The sequence below is a fragment of the Zingiber officinale genome, chromosome 2A (genome assembly GCF_018446385.1).
Source record: "Zingiber officinale cultivar Zhangliang chromosome 2A, Zo_v1.1, whole genome shotgun sequence".
Classification (NCBI taxonomy): domain Eukaryota; kingdom Viridiplantae; phylum Streptophyta; class Magnoliopsida; order Zingiberales; family Zingiberaceae; genus Zingiber; species Zingiber officinale.
Genome location: NC_055988.1, coordinates 129,944,116 through 129,965,596, shown reverse-complemented (window position 1 = coordinate 129,965,596; position 21,481 = coordinate 129,944,116). Strand labels below are relative to the sequence as shown.

General features: G+C 36.2%; 2 protein-coding genes across 3 annotated transcripts in view; both read left to right on the top strand.

Annotated features, from left to right (window-relative positions):
- The first annotated feature begins 527 nt into the window (after positions 1-527).
- LOC122042318 (vacuolar cation/proton exchanger 2-like) overlaps positions 528-21,481 on the top strand; it is a 36,452-nt gene continuing 15,498 nt past the window's right edge. Inside the window, exons 1-2 of one of the 2 annotated variants that reach the window (XM_042602359.1) lie at positions 528-541; positions 10,190-10,292. In XM_042602359.1, coding sequence (XP_042458293.1) covers positions 528-541; positions 10,190-10,292 — 117 coding nt within the window. Of the gene's footprint in view, positions 542-10,052; positions 10,293-21,481 lie in introns of those variants that run through there. The other variant, XM_042602358.1, reaches the window with a different exon arrangement.
- LOC122042320 (transmembrane emp24 domain-containing protein p24delta9-like) lies at positions 1,563-4,777 on the top strand. Its single transcript, XM_042602360.1, has 4 exons — positions 1,563-1,833; positions 1,920-2,129; positions 4,193-4,269; positions 4,396-4,777. Exons 1-4 carry the CDS (start codon positions 1,609-1,611, stop codon positions 4,538-4,540), a joined length of 657 nt encoding a protein of 218 aa, XP_042458294.1. The 5' UTR covers positions 1,563-1,608; the 3' UTR covers positions 4,541-4,777.

The following is a 21,481-nucleotide window of genomic DNA, read 5'->3' as shown; positions in this document are numbered from 1 at the left end:
GCTCGGTTTATACTCCCGGCCGAGCGGCACGGGCTTCCCATCGAGCCCTTGGCTCGGTTTATACTCCCGGCCGAGCGGCACGGGGCTTTTAGCTCGAGGAACTATAATAAATCTTACAACGAAAAGAGGATAACTGAAGAACTGACCTGCCGACCAGCGAGGGTTCTGACCCAATTCCTCGACTCCCGAATACCCGTGGAGTGATGAAGAATATATATACTTGTCGAAACGCATCATGGCTCCCTCGTCGGACCGATATCGGGGCATGAGTTACTCTCACTTGAGTGCTGGTCGGACCCTTATTTTGCCCCCATTTCTAATGCTTCTCCGGTCGTTCCTCCTGGGCCGCTCAGATATCCGCTCAGCTTGAGCCTTCTGTTTCTGTTGCTCCACGAGCTTAGCTGCTCTTGCCTCAATTAGAGCGTCGAGTTTCTCCTGGGAGAGCGTCACGGCGAGGTCGTCCAGCTTCGTCCATCTATTCCGCTCGGATACAGGTGCGTCCAAACCTGGGTCAATGGACGCTGGGGATGTGGCGCTCGCTGCTGGATCCTCGAGCACTCCGGCGAACCTGCAACAAAACCGAGCCGGGGGGGTGTCCCGGCGACGGCCCTCCGACGCTCAAGTCAGGCGAGGGAATAAGAAAGCGGCTCCGAAAATGTAGACTTGTGTACCTTCGGTTGAAGAAATGGAGGTCTTATATAGACCTCTCGAAGGAGCCTGGGCACACCAATCGAAGCGATCACCTGCTTTCGACCATGCATAGGTGTGGGCCTGTCAGAAGGGCATCCATAAGACCATACTGCTACTGTATCAACCTTTCCGTGACATGATGGTGGGGCCTTTAATAATGTCATCTTGCGTACAGTCTAATCATCATGCCTTTGTTGACATATCATATCCCAAGCCGAGCGAATAGGCCGCTCGGCTAACCACTGTTCCCTCGCCACGATTCCGGCCGAGCGGACACCTCCGCTCGGCCATTCTATCCTCGGCCGAGCGGACACCTCCGCTCGGCCACTCGGCTCTGGTTCTTCTGCTTTGGCGTCGGAAACCCAAACCTTTGGCTGGGTAATCTCTGGCTCCGCTCGGACGGGACCCCATCTGTAGGTCCCCCATTCTTACCGCCGGATCAGTATGTTTGTTACCCACTTAAAACATTCATAAAAAATAATTCATTTAGCAAAATATTAATGGATCTATTTGAGTAATTTTTATCCTAACCGATCTAATATTTAATTTACGTAAATTATACTCACACATAAATCAACTGAATTTAATATAATTCGAATCCTAAATTTGCATCCCAACAACGATGCATGTGAGAGACCATCTCATCCTATAAAGTCACATCTAAAGTTAATAATATAGTCTCATTTTTTGTTTTTGTATGGTTGGCGCAGAGGTATTAGAATTAATTTTTAATAAGTATAAAATATCACGTTAAACTCTCCCATGTAAAAAATAATTATACTATGACAAAATGTCAAAATTTACCGTTTAGGTTTAGAATGAATAATATCCCATAATTATTTTAATGTGTTCATTTCCAAAAATTCCAACCTGCTTCGCGATTCACGAGTCACAGCAGAGTAACAACCAGTGACAGCGATGGGAGAGAGAAGCACGTCCACAAGTGGAGCAGGAGGCCTCTTCCTGGCCTCCCTGCTGTTCGCGGCGGTTTCTGCCACCGCCCTCCGCTTCGAGCTCGAATCAGGCTTCACCAAATGCATCTCCGAGGACATCAAGCTCCACGAAGTCGCCGTCGGCAAGTACTCCCTCGCCAGCCTCTCCGATGACGTCCCCCTCCCCGACTCCCACAGGGTCTCCGTCAAGGTCGCCCTTCCACTTCTTTCCAAACCTATTCCATCCCCGCGCCTGTTTGATCTATAGCTCCTTACCATTGGTGGATGGATCGCTAGGTTACCTCACCGTACGGGAACAGCATCCATTACGCGGATCAGGTGGATTCGGGCAACTTCGCCTTCACCTCGAACGAGGCTGGCGACTACCTCGCGTGCTTCTCGGCCCACGACCAAAAGCCCCCCGTCAGGATGGCGGTTGAGTTCGAGTGGCGGACCGGCTTTGCCGCCAAGGACTGGACTGGCGTTGCCAACAAGGGGCAGATTGAGGTAAGGAAATTGCATTCCCTTTCCTTCTTGATATAATGCACTTCAAGTGTTGCAGAACTCTTTAATTATTCTATTGTTTCAGCTCGTACGAAATAGATATGAGCTTTTCCTAATCTTGAAATATAAATGAACTTGATGATCTCAATGTGCTTGAATTTGAATGTGGATTTTATAGAATATGTTCTGATTGGAGCAAACAAGAATAGGTTTTCCTGCTAGCTAGGCTCATGTAGATATTACATAGCACAAGATAGAGATCGTCAAACCACAAAGAACGATGCTATGATTATTTCCTGGTGGTGTTGAAAAGTTATGTTAAGAAGGATCATGGTAATAGCACATACAGTTTGTATAAAATGCTCAAGGTGCCCTCAGCCTGGCATGTGAGTTTCTATTTTAGGACCTACATCATCCCATATATAGATGGTTCCTGTTTAGGAAGCTATAATAGTACGAGCTGAGAAACAAGATCTTCAAAACATCACCACTGTGGTTTTTGTGTAAGAGTTCATCGATCATGGATGCAAAATTGATGTCAATTCTTCTATGCAGCTGTTTTACTGAAGCTCAAATGAATAACTAAATCCTCCTGGTTTTAGTCATGTTACTATCAAGTGAACTACTCACGCATTGGGATCAAGTGAGCTACCCACACATTGAGAACATGATTACTTGTATGATTAAGTTTGGGTTCCCTCCCTTGTCATAATTGATACAGTTTTCTAGTCATTTTGGAGGTTTTTTATGGACAATGTATTGCTAGCAGAAGGAGCTTATCCTAACTAAGCTTTAGCCTATGAGGCCATGACGGATTTGGCTTTGCAAAGGATTACTAATTTGGATATGCAAGTGTGAATCTAGCATCCTCAGTAACGTGATCATACATTGTGGAGTGGATCAAATCTGATATGAAACCCCTATCATCTATTGAAAGTCAAGTCACTTTCAGAAGATGCCCAAAAGGTGTAATTGCACCTAAAAGTGTACTCAATTAGTTATGAGGGATAAGGCCCGGCGTCAGCAGTCTGGCTGTATGGAGTAAGGACAAAGAATCCAAATGCTTTTGCAACAAATTCAGTTTACACTTTAATGCGCGAAATAAAGAACAAATTCAATTCTTACTAGGGAAATATATGAAGGCTATATTTGCAAACCAGTTGCTTCAAATAACAAGCCAAAGTGGTCACCTACTAATGTTTTTTGGATGTCCAAATTTGCTATGTATTGCAGGGATTCCTATTAGGACTGATACAGACCATTACAGAAGTTTGAAACTCCTCTGAATGTGGGCAGAGATCTAAAAGGAAAAAAATCTTTGTTTTCATCATGACCTGGAATATGCTTCCATCTACCTTGAAATACCCCACCTAGTGATAATCCATTAGAAGGCAACATTCAGAATCACAATAACGAGAAATACTACAAGATAAGCAGTACTATACAACAAAATATATTTTTTATTTACTTCTACAGAATCAGAAAATGTTTTAGCATATAAACAACAACATAAAGGGCAGCCCGGTGCACGAAACTCCTACCATGCGGGGTCCCGGGGAAGGATCCATTGTACACAGCCTTACCCTGCTTTTTGCAAGAGGCTGTTTCTAGGATTCGAACCCGTGACCTTTTGGTCACATGGCAACAACTTTACCGTTGCGCCAAGGCTCCCCTTCATATAAACAAGAACATCTCGTAAAAATTAAAGAAAAGCTCATCTGTATAAAAGAAAGTACCTCATGCATTGTAAAAACAAAATGCTAAAAGAAAGAAAATAAGTCAAAGAATTTGCTTGACAAAAAGTAGGAGAAATCATGAAAGTTCTTGTTTATAGAGATAAAAGTGATCTTAAAGATCTAAATATTACTAGCATGTAACCTTGCTTTGATTTCAATAGAAATATAAGATCCATAGAGCTATCCCAAAATGATTGAGACTAGCATGGCATGAAGGCAATCAATGGTTATTTTATTATTTACTTTATCAGGAACCAATACGGTTCCAAGTACAGATCTCAACAACAATCATTTTATTACGATGTTCCAATACTTCGTTCTCGTTGATAGGCTATGGAACTGGAGTTGAAGAAGCTGGAAGATGTCGTGAAGTCCATCCATGACGAAATGTTTTATCTCCGCGAAAGGTAAACATGCTGTTTTAAGCCTGCTTGGGCTAGTTTTCGTTGGTTACAATTTTTTTTTTTCAGCAGCTGAATTTCGTGATTATAGTACCACAATCAACTTAGTATCTCGGTGGCTTTGTGGTGCAGAGAGGAGCAAATGCAGGACATGAACAGATCGACTAACTCAAGGATGGCTTGGCTGAGTTTCCTTTCACTTTCTGTCTGTCTTTCAGTGGCTGGCTTGCAGCTATGGCATCTGAAGAAGTTTTTCGAGAAAAAGAAGCTTCTTTAATCATAGATTTTTGCCCTCAGTTCCTTCTTTACTTGCGTACATGTATCAATAATATGGTATCACGGACGTTGACGACAAGTTAAACTAGGAACCCTCCTGTTTTGAAACGAAATGAGGATCAGCCCAGCAAGTTAACTGTGCAGCTTCGAATCAATCTTGATTGTTGATCAATCAATTGCTCAAACTGGTTTGCACTTGGTCCCTTTGTTCCCAGTCATATAAGTTTTGTTTGTTTCACACCTGAGTCTATGCCATAAGTAGGTTTTAACCAATTCGAGTCATGTCGATCGTAGTCTAAACTTTGGTCATATTTATCTTATTAACCCAATTAGCTTGGTTTGATTCTATTATGACTTGGTCAAAGTTCGGATTGAGTTTAGTTAAATTATGATTGATTTAGTCCAATTTAGGTTTAATCAAATCAAATTATGATTTTCTTATGCTTATCTTAATTAGGTTGACCTAATCAGGGGTTTGACTTATCCAAATAGGATCGAACTTATCTAATTTCACCAAGTTAAAATTACCAGATGTTTATCATTCGCAGGTCTACTGAAGACACTAGCGCTAGTGTTGCCAGAGGAAAAAAAAAACTAGTTTGTATTTTTGAATTTATATATTTTTTTGATGCTTAATGTGAGTTATCTTGTTTTGATGTATAATATATTTGATGCATTTAGAAGAAATTCGAGTTCAAGTTATTTAAATTTTATTTTGAATATATTAATATTTGAATTATGTTAAAATAATCAGACTATTATGCGTTTGAATTTAGTTCGAAAATTTATTTTTGAATTTAGTAATTTTGAATACGAATATTCGAGTCTGATTCGAAAAGCTAGTAGTTTGCACCCCTAAAATTTCAGGCAATTACTAGCGTTGCTACCAAACAATATTGTAACATGGTATGTGTCGCACGGGGTTTAAACTTCAAGGGTTGATTTCGGTTTATCGCTGGATTTTGTTTCAGTTTATTACGAGTTGTTTTTTTTTAATTGATTTTCAGCAAAAATCTACTACAATCGTATATTTTAAAGGTAAAAATTAAGAAAACCTTCTTTTCTTCTAAATCACGAGAGTATCTCATTTTAATTTTTTTTTATTCAAAAGAGTATTTTATTTCATTGTTATATGTATAATTATTTAATTATTCTTTAATACTGTTGTCTGTCTAAATTTTGAGTCTGTCACATGTATTGTAACGGTTACGAAATTATTGTTATACTTGTTATAGCAATTGCACTTTTATAATTATTATAAGGTAAATATTAGATGAGTAAATTCAATATACATGGTAATAATTCAATTTTCATAATTTTTATAATAACAATAATAATTATAGTTTTATAACTATTATAATATGAATGATTTATAGTAATTATGAAATTGTATTTGTCATAGCATAGCATGAATATTTTTTAATAAGTTGAGTATGTATTAGACCCGACCCCGGGCCGGGTCTGGCCCGGACCCGGCCCGGGCCCGTAACCAGGTCAACGGGTCGGTTGCCCGTTGACCCGGTTCGCCGGGCCGAACCGGAACCGACCCGGCAAGTTGCCGGGCCGGTTCCGGTTCATTGGGTGTAAAAACCGGCGGGTTGAACCGGCGTTTCAGCTGCAAATTTTTTTTTTTTTTTTTAAACGGCTTGAACCGTCGATTAACCAGCAGTTCATAGCCGTTGGAACCGCCGGTCAACCGGCGGTTCGTAGCCGTTGGGAGAGTTTTTTAGGTATTTTTTTTCAACGGTTAGGATCATTTGACCGTTTTTTGATCAATGGCTATGATTTAGTGTCCGTTACTATCAAAACTCTATAAATAGAGAGCTCATTTCATCATTTTTCACACACATCTTCTCTACTCTTAATCTCATTTTCGTATTCTCTAATCTCTATGCGCTTTCGTTTTCAATTTTCAATTACAATGGAAGGAGGCTGCGGAGGTGCATCATCTCGAGCTCGGAAGGGAAAGCAAATAATGAATCCGCGGGAGGAGGACCCCAACATTCAATCCACCGATGATGAGATCGAGCATCTTCCGAATCCAACACCCGAAACACAAGGAAGTACCGATGCAATTACTTCTAAGGTTCGGGAACTTCCTCCTCTAAAGTCTTCTATTTTTACTAAACATTTTGAGAAGGTCACTCTTGCTCAAGAAATGTACACAATGTTGATGCTTCCTACAAATTCCAAGCCGGCGGCGGCTATGGGTCGTTGAAACGACATGTAGAAACGAAGCACCCGACGGAATATGGACTCGACCGTTCTCAAACACAATTATCAAGATTTTCTTCAACTAGCGGTAGTACCGATTCCGGTTTATTTTTATATTCGGATAATAAATTAAGAGAATCATTAGCTAAATTTGTTTCCGTAGAACATCTTTCTTTTAGTTTTGGATCTAAATGCACATTTGAAGATTTTTGTAAAGAATCTCTTAATCCATGTGCTAAACGTGTTCCTAGGACTACACTTACTCGTACAATTAAAAAATTAGTAAAACAAGGAAAAAAGAATTTAATTGATGAATTTAGTAAATTAGATAATAAAGTTTCTTTATGTTCCGATATTTGGAGTGATCATTGGCAAACACATTCGTATATAGGTGTGACTTGCCATTAGATCGATAACTCTTAGAACCTCCAAAAAAGATTATTAGCTTATAGAGTTTTTGATGAATCACATAATGCTCATAATATCGCACAATTATTATGTTTAATTTTAGAAGAATATGGTTTAACTCATAAAATATTTTCAATATCATTAGATAATGCTAGTTCTAATACCGCTTGTATAGATGATCTAAAATTTGTTTGTCAACCTATTATTGGAGGTTTATTTTTTCATATTCGTTGTGTATGCCATGTTTTAAATTTATGTGTTCAAGATGGTTTAAAAATTTTAGAAAGTTATATTAAACCAATTAGAATTGTAATTTCTTATTTATGGTCTCATCCATCTATAATGAAACAATGGGGTAGGTTTTGTAAAATTAATGGAATGAGACCTAAAAAATTTTCACGTGATGTACCAACACGTTGGAATTCAACATACCAATTATTACAAGATTCATTTCAATATAAAGAATTATTATGTTCATTTTTTGCACAAAACACTAATACTAATATATATTTATTTTCACAACAATGGAATATTTGTAGTAGTATTTGTGAAATTTTAAAAGTATTTAATGATACAACCGAACAACTTTCCGGTGTTTATTATCCCACTGCTCAATTAGTTTTAGAAAAATTTTCTAATATAGTATTAGTTTTAAATGAACATATTAATAATGAATCTTTATCTCCTTACATCTTAGCTATGATAACTAAATGGGAAAAATATTTTTATTTAATTCCTGAAATTTATTTAATTGCATTTGCTTTAGATCCTAGATTTAAATTAGAAGTTTTACAAGAAATGTTAACTTTATATTATGATGCTTTAATTCCAATTAAAGATTCTTCTTCCCTGATCCAGCTAATATTATATATAATGTTAGAATTTATTTATATGATATTTATAATCAATATTATGCAAAATATGGAACACAAATTAATATTTCTGAAATTCAACAAACTACTAGTAGTAATTTAAAACTTACAAAAGCACAACTCTTATTAAAAGAACGGATGAAACGTCCACGAGAATCCTCAAGTTCCATACAGGAACTTGAGAATTATTTTATGACTTCTTTTGATTTTAATGAAACAGATAGCGAAAATTTTTATATCTTAAAATGGTGGTCACAGAAGGCTCAAAGTTTTCCCGTCCTCTCCGTAATTGCCAAAGAAATTTTAGCTTGTCCAATGTCAATTGTTACTGTGGAGCATACATTCAATGTCGGCGGCAACATATTAGATGAACGACGATCAACTTTGTCTCCCGACTCCTTGGAAGCCCAAGCATTACTGGACGATTGGACCAGAGCGAAGAAAAGAATCCAAGGAATGCAACTTTCAGATGACGAAGTTGAAGATTTTGATACTGAAGGAACAAATACGACAGGAACAGGAAATGGAAGTGAATGAAAATGTAAAAGGATAAAAAATGTAAAAGAACTACGTGGGATTTGATTCCCCTAAAGGGATACGTAGGCAACTTAAATAAGTGCAAGCCCTTTGTTAAATAAATTTTAATTTCTAATTTTTAATGTTTAATGTTTAATGTTTAATTTTAAATTTTAAATTTTTTTAACATATTAATCTTGAACCGTGACGAACCGTGAATCGAACCGTGAACCGTAACCGTCTTGGGCGGTTAAGGTTAAGGGTCGACCTGTCTGGAACCGTCGAATCGGCGGTTTTGAACCGTGGTCAGGTCTAGTATGTATAGATGAATAAAATTAAATTCAAATTAAATAATTATATGTGATTGTACACCAAAAATATGACGGTTTTGTGATAAAATAAAATAAAATGCGGTGGTAAAAAACACACGTCCTTTGCCTTGCTTTAAATGCATTCATTTATGAAAGAATAATTTCTTGAATTTCTCACTTTAATTAATAATGCTTAAGTAAGGATCTTCCACGTGTACAGCTTCTAATTATAGTGCTTCCCTCCATCCTTGCGTCGAGTATCCCTTCCATTTTTTTTTATTTCTTTTATTCCGATGGCTTTCTATTCCAGAGGTTGTGCTTCCCCCCAGATTTGATCTTTCGGTTGCAGGCATTGCTTCGAAGAGACGGAGGTAAACTTTTCGATCTTATCGACATTGCTTTGAGGATCTGGTGTGTTTCTCCGTCTTGCTTAAATCGAAATGAATAATGCGAGCTGGATTTTCGAATGGCTTGTGGAGTTTCGGATCGACTACATGATGTTTTGGTTATGCTGCCGTCTTGATTCTTAGCCTTATCTGGGATTGGTGGGAGCGTGTTGCGTAAGTTTTGTAGTGCACTAAGGGTGGGCATTGGTGAATTCCATTTCATCGATTTTTTTCCCCTAAATGCGAACTAGAGAAGGATCTGAACTCTAGAACTAGTAAAATGACTTAGGCAAAAACGAAAGACAAGGATGAGTTTGAGACTTGAACCGGGTTTGCTGGTTGCTACAGTAAGTTGTCAGTTTCTGTTGATGATTTAGCTTGAAAGATAACTATCCTAACTTGAATCCAATATCAGTTAGGACCTAATTGCCTTGATTATGATGGTTTTAATTTCATGGTTTGAATGTATTTGGGGAATTGTTAAGAGTGGAAGACGCACGAGAAACTTTTCTCCAAATGAAAGGAATGGGTTTGTTCATGACACTAGCTCCATTTCAGAGGTCCTGATTTCTTCATTAGCATGTCAAAGTTGACACCTGGAAGGTTAGATGCATGCTTAGTTTGAATGTTTGTGCATGATTATGGAAACTAGTCAAAGAAAAAATTAGTTAGTAATCGTGGCCCAAAGGTCAAGGACTTAGTAATGATTCTTCATCATTTATAATCAATTTCTACTCATATTAAGGAGATTAGATGTTTAACTTTTTTCTTATTATAACTTTAAATTTCTCCATATGTAGGTGACACCTAACAAGATGATGGATGTTGAACTCCCAGAAGATGAAGGTACTAGTACACCGCTGAGTGTAAGGAATATGCAGACATTTGAGCACGTTGGATCATTTGCTGCTGTTGCTCAATATAACCCTAGGAGAACAAATAGGATTCTAATGAGTATTTACACAGTGCTAGTCAAGGCGAAAACCAATGTGCTATTACCTTTTGGACCTATAGCCATCATGCTTCACTATCTTACTGGAAAGCAAGTAAGTATAGCTCGTCAATATTATTGTATTAAATACCAAGTTATCCTCTTCTGTACATTGTTATTCTCAAATCACACTAGTGATGGTTATTCTTTTTGTTTTCTTCTAGTAATGATGAATCACTAATCCTTAGGAAGGTTGTCTCATGATGCTTTGTTGTATGCTGGATCCGGCAATTTTAACTTGTTTGTGCTAATATATATAGCAAAATCACACTTTACTTGAAGCCTGGTAATTTTGTTGATAGATCATGGTACAAATGTGTCAAAATAGGATACAATGTAGAGTAGTCCTATTTGCCCAATTATTCCTTTCCCTACCTCACCTTAGAGTGATGGATGGAAAGAGGATATGATTAAGTTGAACCTTGATGTAGGGAAGGTAGATAAGGTTGCCAATGGGGCAAACTCAGGATTTTTTTGTATTTTTTCTCTTACTACTTAGAGTTCAATTTCAGATTATGCTTATGCAATTGATATAACTAAGCTTTTTCAGGTTTCTAAGGACTAGAGAAGAAATTTTGTTCTTGGAATATGCATTAGAGAATACAATCAGAGTATTTGTTAGTTGTCAAGACCTAAAGAGCTTTGTTCCTAGGTAAGGGAGGAGTTTCTCATTGATAACAATATAGCAAAATCAAATTTACAGGGTAACACGTAATAGGGTAAACACATATAGCAAAAATAGAAAATAAACATGTTTTATCAATATTTTTTTTAGTTTGACTACATGTTGACATTATATATGTAAATTCATGCTACAAGAATAACACATGGGCGTTTTTAAGGGTTATGCAGAGTTTGTGAGGATTATGTAGGGGGTTTTGCAAGGTTTACATGGGGCCTTTTGTGAGGTTTATTGAGGGATTTTTGTGAAGGTTGGAGGAGGGTGACACAAGTGAGATTAATTAAAACCTAAACCAAACAAACAAATTATATTATTGTCTAATAAAATCTCAAATTTTCCCCCCAAACTCAATCCAACACAAATACCTCATCTCCTCAATCAAAGAAAATTAATATCTATTGTCTAGAAAAAATTTCAGTGGTCTCCTCTTGATTTTTATATAATTTTTTTATAAAGTCTAAAATAAAAAAATATATAAAATTGGAAATTTTAGTATTAGTGCTACTACCTATTAATTTCTTTTAACAAACACTTGTGAGTCATGCAATACTACTTTGACCTTTTTATAAGTTTGCAACTTAGCTTTATTTGATGTCGTCTCAGTAAAATTTGTAGGTAACTATGTAATTTCTAATACCATAATTTTCAAACTCGGTTGACTCCCACTTATTAGTCGACTCCACTTAGCAGGATAAAGACTTTGCTTGTTATTAGTGGTGGTTGATCTCCACTTATATTCACCCAAATCAACTAGCGTTTATCAACATCCTTTTATGGCATTGCTTAGACTACCAAGCCTTTTTTTAATGTTTTATTTAGTACTATATCATACCTTGTTAATGCAAAGTAATAATAAATAATATAGTTAAATAAAAAAAATTATTTAAACTAAGTAAACACAATCCATTATTTTTAAAAAAATAACAACAAGAACAATCAAGCATTATCCCACTAGGTGAGGTTAGTTATATGGATCCTTTTACGCCATTGAGCTCTATCTCCTACTATATCATCATCTATACTTAAATAAATTTATCTTGTTTTATTGTTGCTATCTTTTTTTGGTCTTCCTCTTTCTTGTTAGATATGTGTGTTTGTCATAGTTTCACATCGCCTACCTGGAGCATTTATTGGTCGTCTAAGTGCATACTTGTACCATCTTAAACATGTCTCTCAGAGTTTTCCCTCAATAGATGCAACTCCGACTTTCTCTCTAATGCTCTCATTTCTTATTCTATCCATTCTCGTATATCCACACATTCACCTTAACATTCTCATCTCTACAACTCTCATCATCTGCTCATGTGCTCGAGTCATAACCCAACATTCAGCTCCATATAACATAGCAGGTATAACTGTGGTTTTGTAGAATTTTCCTTTAAGTTTTAGAAGTACTTTACGGTCACATAAAACACCCGACACTCTCCTCTATTTCAACCATCCTACTTGTATTCTATGTAAGACATCTCGCTCAATCCCTCCATCGTTTTACAAAAAATGATCCTAAATATTTAAAGTTATCAGTTTCGGACAACTCACCATCTCTTATCTTAATAATTATCTCATTAGGTCTAATATTACTAAACTTAAATTCCATATATTCTATTTTTATTCTGCTAATCCTAAAACCTTTCCCTTATAGTGTGTCCCGCCAAGATTCTATTTTAGCATTTACTCTTTCACGTGTTTCATCTATCAAAATAATATTATCTGCAAACAAATACACCACAGTACTATGTCTTGAATGTATGTAGTGACTTCGTCTATAATTACTGTAAAAAGATAAGGACTTAGAGTTGATCTTTAATGTAACCCTATCATTATTGAAAATGCTTCAGTTATTCCACCTGAAGTCTTTACTCTGATCGCTACATTCTTGTACATTTTCTTGATTAGTTCAATATATATTACGTTAACACTTTTCTTTTCTAGAATTCTCTATATAATTTCTCTTGGGACTCTATTATAAGTTTTTTCTAAGTCAATGAATACCATGTGAAGATCGTATTTTTACTCCTGATATTTTTCAATTAATTATCTAAGAAAATGTTAGCTTCTATTGTCGGTCTTCTAGGCATGACCCCAAATTGATTTTCAGTCACCGTGCTTTTCTTCTTTAATCTTTTTTGTATTACTTTTTTTAAAGTTTCATGGTATGACTCATTAATTTAATACCTCTATAGTTTGTACAATTTTGTACATATCTCTTATTATTATACAAGGGAACTAGAATACTTACCCTCTATTGATCAAATATTTTTTTCATTTTCAATATCATGTTAAATAATTTTGTATGCTATTCAATACCTTGTTTCTCCAAACACTTTTATACCTCTATCGGAATATCATATGGTCCAACGATTTTTCCATTATGCATCCCATTTAAACCTTGTTCTACTTCTAAAGTTTAAATTCTACGCTAAAAATCTAAATTTCTATACTCATTGAACATACTAAATTACCTAAGTTGGTCACCTAAACCTTCATTAAAAAGTTGATGAAAATACCTCTTTTACCACTCTTTTATTTGTCCATCGTTTACTAGTACCCTATTACATTCATCTTTAATACATTTTATTTGGATAAGATCTCGTCTTCCTTTCTCTCACTTTGACTATTCTATAAATGTCTCTTTCCCCTTCTTTTGTATTCAATTTTTGATATAATTGTTTAAAAGTTTCATTCTTTCCTTCATTCATTACTTTCTTAGCCTCTTTCTTTGCTATTGTATATTTTTTTAAGTTTTCCTCGTTCTTACAAATATATAATTCCTTATAAGTTGTTCGTTTTTTCCTTCACTTTCTCTTATACTTTCTTATTCCACCACTAAGATTCGTTACTTAGTGGTGCATATCCCTTTGACTCACCGAGTACACTCTTAGTTACTATTTTCAACTTTGATATCATCTTATCTTATGTCGTATTAGAGTCACCATATATTTCAACTAATACTTTTACTTCTACCTTCTCTTTTAATATATTTTGTTTTTCATCCTTTAACTTCCACCACTTAATTTTAGGAGTCGTATATATTTTCTTTCTATTGATATTATGCTTGAGGTGTATATCCAACATTATTAACTTATGTTGGGTAATTAAGCTTTCTCTAGGGATGACTGTGTAATCTTTATAAATCTTTTTATCCTTCTTCCTAACCATAAGAAAGTCAATTTACGATTTATTATTCTCACTTTTGAACATGACTAAGTGTTCTTCTCTTTTCTTAAAAAATGTATTAGCTGATACAAGGTCATATGTTATCGTAAAATCTAATATAGTTTTCTCTTTTTCATTTCTTGTTCCAAACCCATAACCCCCATATACCTTCTCATATTCCTCATTTTTCATTCCAACATGCCCATTTAGATCACCTCCTATTAAAATCATTTCATTTGGCAGAATATTTTGCAATACTTCATCTAGGTCATCCCAAAATCTTGATTTGGTAGCTTCATATAATCCTACTTACGGTGCATATGTTGGTTGATACTTGGAATATCGTACCGGTTCCCCTGTACAAAAATTTTGTACAAGTCCTGAACCATTCCTAATAACCTATTGTGTTCTTTAGAAATTAAATTAGGAATCACAAGCGAAACTTAACATTATTGATTCCAAATTTAACTTATCTATTTTTAGAGGTTTAGACTTGGATCGCAAACGATACTTAATATTATTGATCCAAATCCACTCATGTTACAAATTCAATTAAATATTAATTTCAGAGATTGGATTCCAGGTTAAACATAGCGAGGCACTAGGCCTTCTTGGGTATAGGAGCATCCACCACTTCCTAAACAAAGCCTTTCAACAAAATTTAATATTTAATTTCCTTATAGTAACCCTAGGTTTAACCAAAAGGAACAATCGAATCACAAGTTCGAAAAAACAAAAAAAAAACACAAACTCGAATCACAAATTCGAAACCTAGAATCATATGCCTCTTGTGTTTGGTATTTCAAAATCCATACAAGAAAACTAGTATGATGCAGAATAGAATTACTAGCTATACCTTTCTTTGTAAGCAACAACCTCTTGATCTTCTATTGTATTCCTCTTCTTATCTCAGACGTCGTGTGGGCGACGATCTACCGAGACGAGAACCACCCAAGCTTCCTTCTTCTCCAAGCAAGTTTCGGCCACCACAAGAACTCCAAGAGAAGATGAGGTTCGACCACCACCAAGCTCTAAGGGATGCTAAGAAACAAGACCTCCTATCTCTCCTTCTTCCTTTAGCAAGATCCGGCCACCAACCAAGCTCCTTGAGATGAAGATGCCCCCGGCCAAGGAAGAAGAATAGGAGAGGGAGAGGAAGAGAGGGGCCGACCACCAACCAAGAAAGAGAGAAAATAATAGAAGAGATATTGTTATGAGGTGAGACACCTCTACCCTCTCTTTTATATTCCTTGGTCTTGGCAAATAAGGAAAGTTTTATTAAAACTTCCTTATTCTCTTTGCCAATGAAAGGAAAGTTTAATAAAATTTCCCTTTCAAACTATATATGGCCACCTTAATCTCTCCAAACAAGGAAAGTTTTAAACACAAAATTAAAACTTCCTAATTTGTTTCCGGAAATTTTTAAATAAAAATTTTTCTTTTGAAAATTCCCTTCATGGTTGGTCATAAAAGGAAACTTTTATAAATTAAAATCTCTCTATTAAAATATGTGGATGATTTACAAAAAGAAAAGTTTTCTCTAAAATTAAAATCTTCCTTTCAATCTACAAATAAGGAAAGATATCAAATCTTTTCTTAATCATTTGTAGAAACTATAAAAGGAAATATTTAATTTTAAAACTCTCTTTTAAATCATGAGGATGGTTACAAAAAAGGAAAGTTTTATCAAAAATTAAAATCTTCCTTTTAACTACAAATAAGGAAAGATATCAAACCTTTCACTTAATCTTTTGTAGAAAACTATAAACGGAAATATTTAAATTTTAAACTCTCTTTTAAAACCATGGCTTCCACATAAGAAAGATTTTAAAAAATAAAAACCTTTTAATTTATTGTGGCCGACCACACCAAGCTTGGGTTCAAGCTAGGGCCGGCCACCTAATGAAACCAACCCACCTTGGTTTGGCCGGCCCTAGCTTGGGCTCCAAGCTAGGCTTGGCCGGCCACCTTAAGGTGGGTAAGAAGGTGGGTATGGGTGGGTATAATACTTTATAAATAAGAGGTTACGATAGAGACCGAGAGGAGGAATTGGTTTTGGTCTCCCGATGAAATTAAGCTTCCCGTGTTCGCCCCGAACACCCAACTTAATTTCATCAATAATAATTCATACCACTAAAGAATTATTATTGAACTACCGCACCAATCTCAAATTATATTTTGGGCTCCTTCTTATCATGAGTGTATTAGTCTCCCTGTGTTTAAGATATAGAATGCCCACTAATTAAATGAGTTACTGACAACTCACTTAATTAATATCTAGCTCCAAGAGTAGTACCACTCAACCTTATCGTCATGTCGAACTAAGTGCACTTGCAGGGTTTACATGACAATCCTTATGAGCTCCTCTTAGGGGCATCATCAACCTAGATTACTAGGACACAGCTTCCTTCTATAATCAACAACACACACTATAAATAATATCATTTCCCAACTTATCGAGCCTATTGATTTATCGAACTAAATCACACCTTTGATAAGTCAAAGAAATAAATATTAGATATATGTGCTTGTTATTATATCAGGATTAAAAGCACACACTTGCATAATAACAAAGGTCTTGTTTTTTTATGCAGCCAGTATAAAAAGAACTTACCTTAAATGGTCCAGCTCAATACACTCTGAGTGTACTAGTGTAATTTTATAGTTAAGATAAACTAATACCAAATTACACTACGACTATTCCAATGGTTTGTTCCTTTCCATCTTAGTCGTGAGCTACTGTTTATAATTTATAAGGAATTGATAACATGATCTTATGTGTGTGACACCATGTTATTTACAATATAAATTAATTGAACAACTACACTTAACATATAAATGTAGACATTTGACCAATGTAATTCTTTATTTCAAAAATAAATGTTTACAAAAAGCTAGACTTTTAGTATACACTCTAACAATCTCCCACTTATACTAAAAGACTATGCTGCCATAAAAACTGTCATACATCTGATTCTCATTCCTTCAACATGCCCATCAAAAGCTCTTGCCTTAAGGACCTTAGTGAAAGGATCTACAGGTTATCACCTGATGTAATCTAGGCGACAACAACTTCTCCTCGTTATACGATGTCTCGTATTGGGTGGTACTTGCGCTCTTATGTGTTTACTTGCTTTATGGGCTCGTGGTTCCTTCGAGTTTGCTATTGCACCATTTGTTATTACAATATACTGTAATAATTTTGGGCAAACCAGGAATCACATCTAAGTCCATCATGAAGTTTCTGAGCCATACAGCTTTTATGACTGCCTCAGAGGCTGCCACATACTTAGCTTCTATGGTGGAGTCCGAAAAAACATCTCTACTTAACACTCCTCCATTGTTATGGCTTTACCTTCTAAAGTAAACACAAAACCCCCGAGGTTGATTTATTATTTGTCCATATCTGATTGGAAGTCAAAATCCGTGTAACCCACAGGAAGCAAATCATCTGCTTGGTAAACCAGCATATAATCTTTAGTCCTTCTCAGGTATTTTAATATATGCTCTATAGCAGTCCAATGTCCTTGTCCAGGGTTACTTTAATATCTACTAACCATATCCATGACAAAACAGATATCTGGTCTCGTGCATAGTATATATTAGGTTTCCTATAGCTGAAGCATAAGGAACTGCCTTCATTTCTTCTATCTCTTTTGATGTTTTCGGAGACGTCTCTTTAGATAAAGCTACTCCATGTCTAAAAGGTAGAAAACCTTTCTTGGAATCTTGTATGCTAAACGAGCTAGGATAGTATCGATATACGAAGCTCGGGATAAACACAACATTCTTTTCTTGTGATCTCTTATTACTTTGATCCCGAGAATATGTGCGCATTCACCCAAGTCCTTTATATCGAATTGCTTGGACAACCATACCCTTACTTCCGACAACACTTTGATATTGTTTCCAACTATCAAAAATGTCATCTACGTATAGTACAAGAAATACCACCACGTTTCCATCACACTTCTTGTATACACAAGACTCATCCGGACACTGAATAAATCCATACGACTGGATTACTTCATTAAACCAGATGTTCCAAGACCTTGAAGCTTGCTTCAATCCATAGATCGATTTAGCTTGTACACTAGATGCTCTTTGCCTTTTTCAATGAACCCCTCTGTTGCTTCATATGGATGTTTTCTTCAAGACATCCGTTAAGGAAAGCTGTCTTGACATCCATTTGCCAAATCTCATAATCCATATGAGCAGTAATAGATAAGAGTATCCGGATAGACTTAAGCATAGCTACTGGCGAAAAAGTTTCCTCATAATTGATTTCCTCTTTCTGAGTATACCCTTCGCAACAAGCCTTGCTTTGAAGGTTTCCACCTTCCCGTCTGTCCCTCTTTTCCTTTTGTAGATCCATTTACATCCAATAGTTTTTACACTATTTGATGGTTCTACTAGCTCCCAGACTTTGTTAGAATACATAGATTTTATTTCTGAATTCATTGTTCTTTGCCAAGATTCTGCATCTATACCTTGGAGTGTTTCGTCATATGTTCGGGGATCAGGTTCATGTTTACCTGGGACCAAGTCCGACGACTATTCCAAAAACATGAATCTCTCAGGTTGCCTTACAACACTCCCACTACGACGAGACACTGTCTGTGGTTGTGTATCATTTGTGATACATGTTGCAATTTCTTGTGATATTTCATCTTGCACTGTTGGTACTAAAGTAGGTGTGTCCTCTCGTATTTCTTCTAGAACAATTTCACTCATGGGCCTATGGTTTATTACATAATCTTCTAAAAATCGAGCATTGGTGCTTACAATGATTTTCTGATTTTTAGGATTATAAAATAAACCACCTTTCGTTCCCTTAGGATATCCCACAAACAGACAAACTTCTGTACGTGATTCCAACTTGTCAGTATCTCCATTCAGCACATGTGTTGGACTACCCCATATCCAGATATGACTCAGACTAGGCTTACGCCCATTCCACAATTCCATGGGAGTAAAGGGTACTGATTTAGAAGGTACCATATTCAGAATATACACTGCTGTTTCTAGAGCATATCCCCAAAATGTATTTGGTAATTCTGAATAACTCATCATCGATCTAACCATTTCTATAAGAGTCCTATTCCTTCGTTCTGTCACACCATCTTGTTGAGGTATACCAGGTGTAGTCAGTTGGGATTGAATCCCCACTTCTGATAAGTGACTCCTAAACTCTCCTAAGAGGTACTCACCACTACGATCTCACCGTAGAGTCTTGATACTTTTACCTTGACATTTCTCCACATCAGTCTTGTACTCTTTGAACTTATCAAAGCATTTAGACATGTGGCGCAACAAGTAAATGTACCCATATCTCGAATAGTCATCTATAAAAGAGACAAAATATTCGAAACTATCTCTTGCCTGGATAGACATAGGACCACATAAATCAGAATGAACTAGTTCTAACACATCTTTGGCTCCATACCCCTTCGACTTAAAAGCTTCTTGGTTATTTTTCCTTCCAAGTAAGACTCGTAGGTTGGAAAGTTTTCCACTACCAATGAACCCAAAAGTTCATCGGCCATTATCCTTTGAATCCTACTCAAGTTAATATAACCTAGCCTTAAATGCCAAAGATATGATTAGTTCATTTCCGAAGGTTGCTTTCTCTTAATAGAGTTAGAAGATGTGTTATTAATTTTCATTTGTTGCATCGTGGGAGTTATTGGATTATAAATTGTCAACCAACGTACCAGAACAGATAACTTCCCTATTTATCTTGATAACACCTTTGTTATCATAAATAGATAGAATATCTATCCTTGTATTATTTATAAACTGAAATCAAGTTCTTTCTAAAACTTGGTACGTAAAGACAATTTCTTAAAACCAATATTTTATTCCTATAAACATCTCCCACTGCAACAGCTGCTACTTCTGTAGCATTGCCCATGTATACAGTGATGTCTCCTTCATGTAGTTGTCGGGTTTCCTGAAACCCTGCAATGACTTGCAGACATGATTAGTGGTTATCATATCTACACGCCAGGTATCGGTAGATAACACCACTAATCATGTTCCAACTACTAGAGAATAAGATATACCTATATTGTTCTCTTCCTACGAGGACAGTCCGTCTACAAATGTCCAGACTGTTTGCAAATGAAGCACTTGCCTTTCGGCTTCTTCATTCCTGCTTTTAGTCCAGTACCTAGAGATTATACAGTCTTGCGTGTCAGCCCGATTCTAGTGTTCGAAGAGTTCCTTGAGATTGTACATCATGTCTTGGCCAATAGGCATGGTCTGATGCTGATGTTGTAGCACATTTGATATAAAAGCCAAATGTAACTCCGCGCCATCTCATCTGCCTTGACTCATTTCCTATGATACTCAATCTCCTCTTCACTAGAATCGTTATTAGACACATTAGAGCAGGTCTCTAACAGTACAAACTTATAGCCTTCAGCAGTTAGGACAATGTCCAGGTTCCTTTTCCAATCTATGTAGTTGGGATCAGTAAGTTTGTTCTCTTTCAGTATAATAGCTAGTGGGTTGAAAGTCATCCTAAGAGTTACAAAATAAGTTTTAGTCAAGACTCTAAATTTAGAATAATATTGATTCCTCAAACAATACTATTTAAATTTACCAATACCTCAAAACACCGTGAATTTTGCATGTCACGTTAGTGTGGACGTATACAAATTCAAACATTTGTAAGAGGAGGTTTTACCCATTAATTTTATTATCTTGTCACCCTAACTTTATGACAAATAAAATTAATAGCTGGTTTTCCTTTGGACATGCAAATAATAGCAGCGACTTCGTTGGGGAGGATACTATTAAATGCGCCTAAGTGTATATCATTACTTGATACTTAGTCCATTAAATAGGATTGTGCCCCTTCAGTTGGAGAAGATCATACGCTCCTAAATAATTTCCTATAACCACCCATAAAAAAAGTTTGATCTAGTGATCTGCAAACAAACTCATCCGTTGTGGAGGGAGGCACTCAGAGCCAACATGCAAGTTTGTTGCATCACTTACAAACCAGTAATGGAGACCGTGGAATTTATTTACTAATCCCTCTCCCACTTAGTTATTTAAGGTGAGGAATTTTAACATGCACACACACATCACAGCAAATAAAGCAATAAATATGGGAAAATAATTTTCCAACTATTATGGCATTTTCCATCACTGTCCTCCGTGTGTTGCCAACTCTAGCTACTGCCATCTTTAGCCACCGCAATCGGGTCTAGTCGTCGCATCTATCTTGCTTCTTTTTCCGCTGCGCCTCTAGTCCACAAAAAGTACCACGCCTTACAAGGATACGATCCACGACAAAAATAGAATTTTACATATATCGATCCTATATTCCACAAAGGAATGTACATGTAATCTAGATCGAAACAAAAATGTAAAATCCTAAAACTAATACAACTCCT

Coding starts and splice junctions, on each gene's coding strand:
- LOC122042320 (XM_042602360.1), top strand. CDS start 1,609: ATGGGAGAGAGAAGCACGTCCACAAGTGGAGCAGGAGGCCTCTTCCTG. Junction 1,834..1,919: donor CCCACAGGGTCTCCGTCAAG/GTCGCCCTTCCA, acceptor ATGGATCGCTAG/GTTACCTCACCGTACGGGAA. Junction 4,270..4,395: donor ATGTTTTATCTCCGCGAAAG/GTAAACATGCTG, acceptor TTTGTGGTGCAG/AGAGGAGCAAATGCAGGACA.